The sequence below is a fragment of the Lutjanus erythropterus genome, chromosome 21 (assembly GCF_056507025.1).
Source record: "Lutjanus erythropterus isolate fLutEry1 chromosome 21, fLutEry1.hap2, whole genome shotgun sequence".
Lineage (NCBI taxonomy): Eukaryota > Metazoa > Chordata > Actinopteri > Lutjaniformes > Lutjanidae > Lutjanus > Lutjanus erythropterus.
The window spans coordinates 15,915,295-15,929,930 of NC_139337.1; the positions used below are offsets into that span (position 1 = coordinate 15,915,295).

Consider the following 14,636-nt stretch of genomic DNA (forward strand, 5'->3'; position numbering starts at 1 on the left):
TGCAAGTTAGCTAGTGTTTTGCTGACATTAGGAAACTTGAGATATAACCATATATCGCCTATGAGGTTCCCCCAGCAACATGTTTACCATTTTCAAAGTTTGGTTTCCCTTTCAACAGAGATGAGCCTTGCATATTTAAATACAGGAAACAGGAAACAAGAAAACTGGTCAAGGTTCCAAAGTTACTTGACTGTTAATGGAGTACAAAGCAAAAAGGGGAGGGACTCAAATCTGTGACATAATGAACATCCACAAGATAAATAAGCTTGTAATTCATATTTATATTTATTTATATTTACTTATATAATCTCTTAATCAAACACATGCAAGAAGTACAAATGACAGACACACACACACACACACGCACACACACTCAGAGTTCTCATGCCGATCCATCTACTACAGCCATCTTAGTGTTTTCATTGTCGTCGTACTCTTCCTCAGGTAAAGGATCATACTGCCGGCGATATAGCAGACGGTTCACCAGCGTGATGATAAACATCTCCAGGATCAAAAGCTGCTGACTCATCACTGTTGAGACAGCGAGGCGCAGAAAGTGAATGTGGTGGAAAAAAAAACAAAGATTAGATGTTCAAGAAGCTGTATGTTTACGAAATAAAATCATTTCCCATGTTGTGACTGGATGAACAGAAGGATGGACTGACTCATTGTTGATCACTGTACATAGAGGCATGAATGAATGAATCTGTTATGTTGACTCACTGTATCCCCTGGCGGCAGCAGAGAAGGGCGGAGTGCAGGCGATGGTTCCATTCAAAGCCAAGATATTGATGATAGCGGTTTGCAGCTGGCTCAGGATAAGCACCAGCTACACACACACACACACACACACACACACACACACACACGTAAACTGTTTAACCTGACAAACCTTACAGCACTTATATTTTATTGTGCATATGTGTGTTTACTTACAGCCGGACATCAAGAATGTCCACGTTACTGTAAATCATGAGGTGTGTACTTATGTGTGTGCGTGTGTTTAAAGTATCTTGTGATCCTACCTGGTACATGGCGTACTTGGGGATGATCTTGAGTGTCCGCAGGGTAATCCTGAGGTGCATGAACATGATCGCTACAGGCCACAGGGCAATAATTGTCAAGATGCCCACAAATGGGTTGATCCATATAGCGGCTCCATAGATGCTTAACTGAAATACACACAGACAGTAGAGTCAGGATGTTAGCAAAGGCAATGAGACAGAATAAGTCTGAAAGAACACGAACAGAACAGGCATTCATGACGCAAGAACTATGAAAGACGTGTCTCAACTGGCACCATCATCCCTCCTAATTTTATCATCATATTAACAATGTTATTGCTCTGTAAAGAGTCTTTAAAATGGATGTACTAGCCTGTTTTATTTTCTTCTTATTTAGTTCACTTTGTATGATGGAGTACCAGGGCCACATTAAAGAAAAAAAAGATGAGGAAGTCGACATATCAAGAATTAAGTCAGACTTTCAGCGTCAGTGCCAGGCATAATTAAGTTTTAAACTGGGGAATTTTTTTCATTTGCATTTTCAGAATAAAGTCAAAACATAAAGAATTTAGCTGATATACCACTTCAACTTTATTCTTAAAACAATATTTGAACTTTATTTTTGATGTTTTGGCTTTATTCTGAAAATTTCTACTTTATTCTCAAGATACAAAATAAATAAATAAATCAATAAATCAATAAAATAAATAAGCAAATAAATAAATAAATAAATCCTCCTCTTTTGATTATTTTTTTTAATGCCTGGAACTAATACTGAAAGTTCGACTTTATTCTTGACATTTCAACTTTATTCTCGAAATGCAAAATTAGGAAAATTTCCTCCTCCTCCTCTCATGTTATTCTGGCTCTAATATTTTTGATATCTTTACACTAAGGACCTTTATTTCTTATATTTTCCTATTATTTTTCTAATTTCTTTGTCAAAATAGGGAAGACTTAGTAATACGTATAGAAAGTTTAAGTGTACTAATGCTATTCTGATGATTGTTGGACAAATTTCTTTGTGAACAGACAATAAAGTGTTGTCTGATCTTAAAACATGCCTAAGTGAGGAAGGAGTCATGATGATTAATGCAATTTATCCAAGGTGTATCATGACTTCCTGTTGCTCACTATGAAGAAATAATCGACTCACTATGAGTTTATATGATTAACAAACACTTAGTGGGTCATCTGTGATTGAATGTTAACTCACAGTTAGTTCATACATTCATTTATATGCCACAAATAAACTGTAGAATTATAAAATCAATTGCTCTTTCATGCCACTAGATGGTGCTAAGTTTTTTTCTGATGAGGTCAACAGGTTTGGTAGATTTTGCCAGTCTCAGTGTCTGCTTAATAATTTTTCTGCAATAGAAATGATTGAAGTGACATGAACAGTCTAAAAACATTATCTTGATAGATAAAACAGATGCTTTCCTTTGGGAACATAATTTGCAGTTGAAAAAAATTAGTTATCACAATACCCAGCATGCTGCCAAACGTCAAAAATCATTGTGATGAAAGTGAAGCCATACTGTCAGATGCAAACATTTAATGGTCTTTGTTTATGTCACATTTACAATCTTTATGGTGAAGCTAGAGTTTTTTGTTAATGCTGAACAAAATGAAGCACAGCATTGGGGCGCTTAAACCAAAACATCTAGAGGTTGCAGGGGACAAATCAGGGGAGAATGTAGAGATTTAAGCAAACCACAACAGTTTAAACTGTAATAAAGTGTTAAAGAGAAACTGGATTTTAATGTTGTGCCAGGAACCTGTTCACTGTTTCACAGCACCATGATGTATGGATGTGTGTTAGCATGCTAACATGCTTCCAATGACAATGCTAACATGCCAGTGATTAGCAGCTGTAATATTTACTGCACCATCATTGCCATTTAAGTTTACCAAAGTATTCTAGCGTTTGCTAATTAGTGCTAAACACAAAGTACAGCTAAGGCCAATAGGCATGTATTTAGCTATAAACAAAAGCACTGGACGAATTAACATTTTGGCCTGATGGTGACACTGAACAAAAAGTCAGGAGCTCATCAAAGTCATTAGGATGTATTGTTTGGGGAACATGACTGGACAAAATGTCACGGCAGCCCATCCAAAGCCTGACAAAATATTTCAGTCTAGAACAAATCAGTGGGCCAAGCAACCACAAGACAGACTGCTAGCATGGCTAATAAAAACAGCTTCATATTTCAATGAAAATAGACCCTTTACACAGTCCTAATTAAGATCCCACTACACTTGACCTAAATGGAATGGAGCCTTACTTAGCATCATTGGTAACACCTGTGTTTACCCCACTATTGCATATCAATATGGCTGCTGTGAAAGAGGTTTATTGAGCTTCAGAAATATACAATTCAAAATACATTCTGCATTAATTCTTCATCAAATCATGAGTCATACATAAGTTACACATTAATTAGGAATGATAATTAAGCATCCCCATTAATTACTACAGAGACAAAGAGAGCAATTGTATTCATTTCTAACTTTCCATTCTCTAAATGACGAGCACACAATATTAAATATAGCCAATCTGGGCTGTAGTGACACACTAATATATTTTTCTGAGTAATTTAACAATACAAATCTTGGAGAACAACGAGCACAAAGAGAAAATAAAAATACAATAGTTTTTCCAACTCACATCAGCAAGGTCAAATGTCCCGTTGGTATAGAGGACAATGGAGAGGATGGTGAAGACAATCTTCAGGAGAGCAAACTGGAAGGAGCCAAGTTTGAGCAGGAAGAGCATGCGCCTGGAGTTGACACAAAGGAAAGTTTTACAGTAACTGCTGATGATAAAAACCCACTGTGGAATGCCCCAGTGCCCTGAACCAAACCTGGATTATTACCACAGGATGTTCTGGACAATCGAGACCGGCCTTGAGCGTATCTTGATTGGCTTCAGACATGTCCGTATCTGAATGTTCTTACATGCGCAACAACAACATTAACGGTCCCTCTGAGGTGCATTATACCCTCCTGATTTCCCAAGAGACCGCAAATGATCCCGAAACCGTGAAAGTCGTTGATGGAAAGATGAGTTCTGCATCAAAGAAAGAATCTGAGCATGTCTCGGCTTGACTATCAACATCATCTTTGTCGTTGCTGTGTGCAGTGGCAAAGTTTATGTGAAAGGGTTTTCTTAGTATTTTGCGCTCAGTGAATGCATGTTAATCAGTGCATTGTGCTGAAAATAGACCCGTATGTTGGTTGATGCGTAACGCCAGCATGCAGACAGCTTAAACAAACTGTGCCTGTAGATTAGACACAACAAATAGTGTTTGGATAACTGTGGACCTCATTTTACCTGATTTCAACCATGGAAGGGAAAAACATTATCACTCTGTGGAAACATTTACCTACATGTCTTGGTTATAACACAATTTATTATTTTTTATATACATCTCCTAACTTATTACAGTCCTTCTTTAAGGCTTCTTTAAGAGTTCTGAATTTCACTACAGTCTCAAGAAAATCAAAAGACCAGTTATGTATAATGATTATGAAAATGGTGTGTTAAAACTATTAATTCTGGAGGCCATGTGCTTCTCTCTGAGAGTCTCCTTTGTTCAAAAACTATACTTGAACACAACTGTATTCACTAAGTTTTTTAATTTAAAGTCAGTCAAATAAAATGTACTTTTCCTCTTTAAATATACTTTGTTAAATAAACTTGAATCTTTCAGTTTAAGAAGTCAAATAAAATCTGTACTTCAAAAAGTATGAGCCAGATTTGTCATTATTTGAGTTCTTAAAAATTAAATGGTAAAAATGTGAAATTATTAACCATTACTCACCTTTACATCAATGCGTTCACTTATCAATTTTGAAATACATTTTTTTGGGTTTCTAAAACTCAAATATTCAAGCTTTCTAAGAGGAAACATAAATTATCTCAACAAATGATTATAGGTCAGCAAAACTTTTCTTAGTTTATTTCTAAACACAAGCTTGTGAGTTTTAGTGATGACAGGAGCCTTGAATTGAGTTGAATTGAACTTCTCAAGACTCTTTTTTTGTTGTTTTTTACAGTGAATAAGCACTGCTATCCATGCAGGTTATTGTTTTAAAAAATAATGATTTCATATACACTGTGTGAATAATTTTCTGGGAACTGTTTCCATGTCTTCCAAGGAAGCAAGTCAGCGCTGGCTGTGTTTTCAGTTTCATCTTTCTGAAAGCCAATCTGATATTCTTTAGCAAATAAAATGGTTCATTCTGAGTCATTACTCTAAGGGAGGGAGGGTTAGGAGATGTATGAGGCTGCACTTCCAACCAGACATTTTCTCTGTGGTATGAGGTGATGTTTCAGAGAGTTGTGTTAATGATCTGAAGACAATGTATCTTCTTAGGCAAAATTATTTTTAAAGCCGCTGGTGTGGCTTCCCTGAATATTAATACTTTATAATGTTTATTAAACATTACTTTATTCTGGAAGGATGTAATGCAAAAACAATTCAATATACTGTTTTGTCTTCATTTCCATATAATAATGGAATTAGTAACTTTGTGACTGACAGGTTGTTGGGCCTGTAGATTAATCAGTCGGGATGACATTTGTGTGTGTATTTATTTTTTTATTTATTTTATATATTTATTCAGAAGTTAAAGTTTGATTTTCTATTTGGTTTGTGATTCTGGTGTTGTGTCCATTTGTCCTCTGGTGAGTTACGACATGTTTTTGTTATTAAGTAAAGAAAAATTAACTGCATAGATCAATCAGTCAGCTTTGACAGACAGTTGTACTCAGCCAGTGTGCTTCAATTCACACTTTTGCCTTGAAGGAGTTCAACGACCAGGAGCGCGTTCACTCTGCAAGCAGAGAACAGAGGATCCCTGAGGTTACATAATCTGCAAACAGCCCAAAAATTACATCAGAGACCTCTGGGCACTAAGTGAACCTTTAAATCAATTAGACGTTGTCATCACCTTCTACTGTGCACAGGATCTGTGCTTCATTAACACTGCAGGAAATTTCAATAACCACCTCAGTAATGCAGGAATTTCTTAAGATTAAAGGATAATTCCAGTTTATTTCACCCTGGTGTATTTCCTCTCTCTCTCCTTTGTTGATGCAGGGAGGAGGGGCCAACTTTGAATGTTGTCTTTGCCAACATTGCTGCATTAAAGGAATCACTTTTGGGAAAAACCCTTCTTAACTTCCTTGCTGACAGTTCAGTGAGAAGGTCAATTCCATTCTCATGTCTGTGCGGGAAGCATGCAGCTGCAGGATAGCTTAGCGTAGAGTCACACGAACTATTTTCCCAATTTTTTTCCGGTCTCTGTGCCAAGCTAAGCTAACCAGCTGCTGGCTTAATGGTGGAATTTGTAACATTATTTATAAACGCACCATTAATAGTTGGCCCCTCCTCCCCAGCTCCACCAATGAGAGAGAAAGAGGGTGAGAGACATAGAATTTGTATTTGGAGAGAGTGGATGGTGGCAATCAGGCAAATAAAACATTTTCTGATCATTTCTCAGCAGTTACACTCAAAAGCACAGATAAACTTGCCCATAAAACCTACAGCCAAAAACTTCCTCAGCCTGCTCTGCCTCTGTGTGTGTGTGTGTGTGTGTGTATATATGTGTGTAAAACTCTTTCTACAGCTCTCACATATATAGAGTAGAGGAAAGACAGAGAATGTGATGTAACCATTGGTCACCATCAGCGTCCCAGGTGCTAATTTGCCATTTTCAGTGTGTAGGATGCAGTTTGGAGGTCGCTCTTGTTTCCCAGGGAGTGAGTCAGAATACCAAAACTCTTGAAACTGACAAAAATACACTTCTTGCGAAAGATAATGGGAGCAAATTTCCAAATTCACAAGCACTTGCTGCTGTGCGTCTGTTCAGTGTTCTTCAGAAGCCGTTCACACACAGAGTGTTTTGTTAGCGATGACGCCGGAGTGTTATTTACCGTGTGATGGCGACATATGGCAGGCAGAGGCAGCAGCAGCAGCACGGCCCGGTGCTGATCTTTAGTTTGTGTCTTCCCGCTCGCCTCAGGAAGGCCTCATCACCACCCACCTCCTCCAGCATCATGATCAGGAACTTGAACACCACAACTGCAAAGTAACTAAAGAGAGGAATGATGAGAAGTTGGAAGTAAGGAATGAGAGCAAAGGATGCAGGGATAGTGAGAGATAAAGAGTTTAAAGAAGCAGGATCAGGAGCGAAAATGAAAGCCAGAAGTTGCACGCTCATTACACAACAGTATCAGTTTTCTATAAAACTCTTGGTATGTTATGAAGCTCAAGTTTCCTCTCTTTGATTTTTTACTGTGGGACTCTGTGGGTAACAAAACACACAGCGCAGTGAGGGATGAAAGGTGAGTAAAAGAGAGGCAGAGACAGAGAGACCCACCAGGCAGAGGTCATATCAGTAAACATGGTGGCTCTGGGGATCCACATCCCTAGACACGACATGGTGCCGATCACCTGGAAAACAGAGAATGGGAGGCAATATGAAGACAGTGTGTTTGTCCAGCACCCATGCATTTTGCCCGGACATGGGTGAAAAACATCTTATCTTATTCTTACCGGCGCTGCCCCATTCACCCAGATGATCACGCTCTTCTTATTGCTGGGCACTTTCCTATAGATGTACATACACTCCTCTATGAAGACCAGCATGGACACTGCCGCCATGAAGGTCAGCACAGAGTACAGGATGATGCCAAATATGTCCAACTCTGGAGGGAGAGGAGAGAAATTACAACAAATGAGCGCTCTTCAAAGAGATAAGATGCAACAGTGGATCAAAGGGTCATTCTCCAGAAACTGCAACTTGATGTGATCTTTGATTGTGCAGTTATGCGCGTCATTGTGTTGCATTTATGTGGTTAGAGCCTTCATCAGTCCTTGAAATGTTTATTCAGGCAGACTGAGCAAATTACTGTCAGAAAATAACATAGCCTGCAAGCAAATAGCGTAACACGTCCTAACAAGACTGAGAATTACAGCTGTGCAGGATGATCTGTGAGACTGCGTTTAGTACAGGTATAATGTCTACCTATCTCCACTATGCAATCAATCATATGTGTGTGTGTGTGTGTGTGTGTGTGTGTGTGTGTGTGTGTGTGTGTGTGTGTGTGTGTGTGTGTGCAAGAGAGAGAGAGTGACAACAGGGTTGGAGCTTGACATTTTTGTGCAGATTTATGAGTGTATGTTCAAATGTTCAAAAAGTGCTGATACAGACACTGAAATTATTTAATCAGTTTTATACTGAAAATCTCTCAATGATTTAAAATGTTACCATGACCTTAGTGGAGTTGTGACAATCAATCGAGTCAAAAGTCAAAAACCTTCGCCCACTGCTGACTCCTCATTCATCTGACTCGTCAGACGGGGCCACAAGTCATCATCGACTGCTCAGCTAAAACAAGGCTCACCTGCTAGCAGCACTAGAGTAACTAGTTACATGTGATAAAATTGCAAAAGAAATTTAATTGTAATCCGCTTACAGTCACTGCAAATAAAATATGCATTTAAATTACAATTACTAATCAAAATGTTGGTAATTACAAAGAGGTTACATCAGAATTTTTGGGGGGCCTGATGGAGATTGTAGTCTACTGAATTCATTCATGGCCAGCAGATTGATTGGTGAGGTTTTTCACTCTAAACCAAAGTTTGTGACCAACTGACAAACCAGCACTGCCATAGAAGCACGTGCAAAAAAGTGGCTTCACACCATCAAAAATGTTTAACAAAATACTTTAAACAATAATATTGATTTAAATTTATAAGGAAAGACTAAACAAATATATTTTTGCCACTAATTTGAACAAAAAATTGGAGAGTGAAAATTTGAGGGTTAACAAAATACAGATGCATTGTTGTAATGATCAACCCAGACTCCAGTGTAGGCCCAGTTGAACCCCTGATTTGTCTGCTTTGAAGTACACAAACTCAACAGTGATTCCTGGTCGATTATGAAGCAATGTAAGTGAAAACAGAAACACAGCAAATCAATTGCAGACTGTTGCCATAGATACCACGCATGTTGACAATATAAAAGAAGCCAGAGGATAGGGAGCGTGATTTATGTTATATGGAGTGTCATCACATGTTCAGTGCAAGTTTTGCCCCGCCAAAATAAAAGTTGATTTATTGTTTAGAATCAAAAACAAACAGAGCTGGCAGTCAAATGGAAAATGTATCAACGCATGGATGGTGGCATTGTGTATGGCGAAAGTAGCTGCAGGCTGCCATTTACTGTAATCACCTCTGAGGAAGTCATCTGCAGACACATGTGGTCACAGTGGTATGACTCAAACATGTTCATAACAAAAAAAAGGTGATAACAAAGCAGAAACAGGGAAATGGCAAGTGTTAGGAAACTCTGAGCAAAATGTTTCAGTACGTTATCAGTAACTGTGCATTTTCTGGTAATCTGAGTTATTCTTTCTCGGGTATCATGTCGTTAGTGGCACTCAGTACAGAAAAACACACACGGTCAACCGCACACACAAACATCCCTTTCTGATGAATTCTATCTGTAGGTGGTCGATATGCTCTCTTGTTTGGTTTGTTCAGTTAGCTTTTTATAGTTCCCCTACATTTCCCTATTGACTTTTTGAATTGTTTCCACTTTCTAATAATAAGGTTTTATTACTTTTCCTTCATCTACTATTTTTGTCCTTCTGGGTTCTGTTAGTTCTACTCGTAACCATCTGACGTTATACAGCCACACATCTGCAGTGAAGTGGAGAGATCTTTTTTTTTTTTTTTTTTACTGACAAAACTGATCCAGATGGGGCTTGAGACTTTCACCATCACAAGTATGGCGCAACCAGTACTGGATTTTTGAGGCTGAGGCAGATGCTGACATTTGGGAGGGTTTTTTTATTTGTCTGTTAGTTTGTTTATTTTTAATATAAATGTATAACATTAAGAAATATTTTGACAAGGATCCCTTAAAATTAGTTTTTTAATGAATAATGACCAAAATATGCAGTGATGGGACATTTTACAGCGGAAATAACCAAAATTCAACATGTACACTAATACAGCATATCTGTTGTTTTAGTGTATCACATTACTGATGTGTGATAATGATGCTGTTAATTGTACAAGTTGATCATGTGTATTACAAAGAGTATGAATATATAGATGTGTGCATGTATGTGAGGTCATTCTTCATAGAAAATGTATGCATGTAAAATGTAATGTATGTTTATTTAGTTATTTATTTTTACGTGCATTTTTTTTACATAAAAATGAAGTTGCTTTGTGATGTAGCACCACTACAAATGTCGGTGATCTTAAACCAAAATTTAGCTTTAATCATAGTAGAAGTAGTAAGTAGAAAATAAACTGTCAAAGAAGGAGAAGGAAAAATAGAAAAAATGGAAAAAATATAATGCCAACTGGTAAAGCCGAGACCCAAAACCAAAAAAATAATCTTCTCCTGCTGTCTTAAAAATGTGAGTTGACTAAACTTCAGTGAAATAATTAGTTCAAAGTTCTAATATTTCAATAACTAATATTCTTTTGAAATTACTTTGATAAGTTGAAGGAACTCACAGCAGTGCATTTACTCATCTCATCATTTCAAGACAAAAGACTTAAAGTCAGAACAACTCATATTTATAAGTTCTTAAGTGGTCTTAAAATAAAAACTAGACATTATAAGTTGATTTAACTTGGGATGAATAAAATCTATATATTTATGAGAAAAGATGAGTTGATTTAACAAAATTCCTGTATATTTCACAGTGTATCAATGTTATTTAAGACGACACAATCTCCTCAATATCAAAACACATTAATTACTGTATTTCTTATTGTATGGTACCGATTTAAATTCATAAAAATATTGCTTAGCTCTATTTAAGTGGATTTCTTCTCTCCATTTGTGCAGATGTCACTTCTGAGAAGTGACATGAGAGGTGAAATGGATAACACCACTACCCCAGTGAAATGGATTAATGGATTAAGCTTGATTATTGGATGAAAAGTCACAACCAGTAACTGAGAACTGAGCTTTGCCTGGACAAGGGACATTAATTTGGCTGTTTATATGGACACTAATCTTCACAAATGTTGATCTTGAGAATAATCCAAGGGTCCCCTGTAAAAAAAAATCTTGGGAAGGAGCCTCTTTCTACCGTCACTTCAGTCAGAGAAGGAAGCATGAGGACCAGTAGATGCTGCCCGGAGGAAACCACCATCCCTCAGCCTCCCAGCAGCTCCTAAAGTGAGACTCCGGGGACTTCAAGGAATTCATCAAGCCCCACTTCAACAAAGAAAGTTTGTTGATGTCTGTGTAGCCCTTTCACAGACCCAGTCTACTCACTGAGGATGATGTCGATGGCGAGAGGAGGTTTCTCCGTGCAGCTCGGGTCAGTAGTTCGGTTGGATCCATTATTCATGCTGGCTGATTTTCACTGAAGCCGCTTCCAGTTTGTCTCTCAGTCCCTGCTGCTTTCGCCGGCAGATGGTCGTTGCGTAAAAACTGGCAGCCTCCTCCTCTCCAAAGATCCAAAAGACCTCCTCAAACTTTTCACAGAGGGATATCTGTCTCCAGGCCACCCCAAACACTTGCTGCAATCGCTGGACCCGCCTCTTTCTCACTGTCATACGACAGAGAGTCTCTGCCAAACCACCGCATTCTGTCTAATTGACGCAAATACGGGTTGGAGGCACGACAACGTTGTTCTGTGGAGAAACTAATTAACCAGCCTTAACTTTGATTTGATTTCATTTTTCTCAACATTTCAGTGCAGCAAAAAAAAAAAAAAAAAGATGGGAATGGGGTTGCACCAAAAATCTGAGATTAGTTCCAATCAAAGCTGAGCAAAGCTAGGTTTAAGGAGAGTAAATCCAGATTTAAAATAAACCAGAGCTCTGTTCACCTTAAAAACTAATCTCAGTTTAGAAAATCCAGGTTTAGTTATATAAAATGAAAATAAATAGTGTCATCTCTCAGATTAAATTAAATCTAGTTAAATTAAAATGAGTTTAATAATTAAAAAAAAATACTAAAATTAAAATTAGATTAAGTCTTATAGTTTTAGAGCTACTTTCTTATGCAAATCAAAATCAATAAAAAATATTAACAACACATTAAATGTTTGCCAGCCAGCCAAAAAGTTAACTAAATGTATTGCTAGCTATCTTTACAGTTAACTAAACATTGCATTATTTTCTAGTTACCTAAAAATTGAGTTAGTTGCCCAATCCATCTAAAAAAAAGCAGCTATCTTAAAAGTTAAAGGTCCTCAAGTACAAGTTTAAAGTTAATACTGGATCATATTTTAAATCAGAATCTGAAGTTTTGGTGCAACAGAATTAAATTTAATCTCTGTTTAGAGTAAAAATTGCATTTAGGTTTAAATGTAATCTCTCTTAATTTTAAGTTTAAAGTTTAAAAGTTTAAGTGCAACAAAATATAAAGTTAAAACATGATTTAGTCAGGTTTAAAAATTAAATTAAAAGCTTTAAAAATCAGTGATCTTGATTAAACTTTGTCACTCAAGTTATTTTTGCAATGCTTGATTTGTTGTAATCTGTGGTTTGAGGTGTAGTCAGAGTGCTGAGTTTATGATTAGCTCCACTTTACTGAGGTTCACTCAAGTTCTTATTCACAAACAGCACGTCTTTGTCACGGAGGCTGCTTATTGCTTTCATATCTGGCTCTTCTTATTTCCCAAAGAATATTTCAGTTTCCTCTGACAAGGTTTTTTCTACCCTGAGGGAGACATTCAACTTTCAACTTTCTCTTCTCAACCTCTTATTATCAACAGTACTGGAAAAATCCCAGTGACACTGAGCTGGGGGTAGAGAAGTTTACAGCCTTAGGTATGTGTGTGTGTGTGTCTGTGTGGTATGGGAAGGGGGGGGGGGGGGCATTTCTTCAGACCGCAACCTGCATACAACACAGGCACTCACATCACATGCCCCCCTGTTCCCATAGCAACATGTGCAGGGGTATCGTCATGTGAGGCATTTGCTGCAAATCTTTTTGCGCCCCTGGCTGCATTTGAATAATTTTCCACAACACCCACTGAGAGGCCTGTAAAGAACAACACATCACTGAATTAAATCTTGTGTTCAGTGATGCACAAGTGAAGTTTTTGCAACACAAGTCTCATCTCATCAGATATTTTCTGCATCCAAGGCGTTATCGCTCATGAGAACCTGCTCTAACTTTATGAAATCTTCTTCAAAGTGTTGTGAGGATGAAGACACATCTCTGTGGGCCTGTTTCCTAATTGTGTTCTTCCTGTATATTTGTGCAAATTGTGAAATTCAATAAAAAGGACTTTGAAAAGAACCTAGCAAATGCACTACTACCAAAGATTTTGTTGAAGTTATTTACTTTTATTCTCAGAAAAACTCGAAAACAACAAAATGATTAATAGTTCAGAATTTAATGTTTTCAAGTGCTTGAGTGATTCAAATTTATCTAAAAAAGAAAAGTAGATTATCTCAACAAAAGAGGTTGGCAAAACTTTTTTTTAGTGCACTTTTAGTCTATTTGAGTTTGAGTCTGACTTTAAACTCAAAGGTATTGTGAAGACAGTTGAACAGTTAACAGCTGAAATGATGAAATAAAGAGTTTTCTCAAATTACAGTGACCTCTGTCCTCGTTTACTTCATATCCATGTTTTATTGCTTATCATTACTGCTTGTCTGTTCAGGCAAACTTGGCTTTCAGAGGAAAAAAATAATACAATGCAGGTTTTTTTTTTTTTTGCTTTGAGACCAGATCTCTTAATCTTTGATCTGCATGTTCAGACATATTGGAGCAGTGACTACAAAAGATGGCTGAGGGCAATGAAAACACGGATCTGGCAGCCTATTACATCTGTGTGGCACAGTATTAGTAATCAAAGTACTAATACAGAATGATAATCAGGAGATTCTGACCATTACAAAACTTGTGTCACTCAGTACTGATGTACATTTGTAAATCAATGCATTATGTGTTCACCTTCATTACAAAATACACTGTATGACCCACCTCTGTCTTACCTTATCTGGTCATTGAACTGAATCACGTTAGTAACGTCATATTTTGGTTATAGCTGTGTGAAGACACACCTTGAATTACGCACCTTGTCCAGACTCATCAGGAAGGGTTTGTCCTGACTGGCCTGAGTTTATGAAATTGATAAAAAATGTTTCAAGAGCCAATGATTACAGAAACAGCTCAGCACACTATGGCAGCAAGGCTGGGTTGTTTTTCTGGGAGCGTTAAAAGAGCATACTTTTTTTTTTTTGTATAAACATTGGACAGATGGGGACTCAGACATTGCAGCACAATCAAGGTTCAGACAAATCTATTATACATTTGTGTAAAATCTTGTTATAGTTTGTGTATAAAGTCTTGAGTTATGCCCAAAAACATGATTTGTGAGGTCACAGATGAGATAAAATAGTCTCCACCATATCCACCATTCATTGTGTAAAAGCAAAAAATTGAGTGAAAGAACTTAGCAAACACTTACATTAGCCACTGTTAGCAAACACTGCCATTAGCAACTATAATGAACATACTATTAGCTAGTTAGTAATACGCTACCGCCAAAAATGGAAAAGTTAAAGTTTTTACAGATTATCAGTTATCTTAAAGTTAGAGGAGTTTAAGGTTTTG

At 37.3% G+C, this 14,636-nt stretch overlaps 1 protein-coding gene across 1 annotated transcript; it reads right to left on the minus strand.

The window, feature by feature from the left end:
- Positions 1-266: 266 nt before the first annotated feature.
- On the minus strand, positions 267-11,535 carry slc51a (solute carrier family 51 member A). The gene is made up of 8 exons (XM_084747734.1): positions 11,334-11,535; positions 7,574-7,725; positions 7,398-7,471; positions 6,952-7,110; positions 3,679-3,790; positions 1,026-1,172; positions 724-829; positions 267-531 (listed from the first exon to the last, which is right to left on the minus strand). The coding sequence occupies exons 1-8, from the start codon at positions 11,407-11,409 to the stop codon at positions 383-385; spliced, it is 975 nt and encodes a 324-aa protein (XP_084603860.1). The 5' UTR covers positions 11,410-11,535; the 3' UTR covers positions 267-382.
- Positions 11,536-14,636: the final 3,101 nt, after the last annotated feature.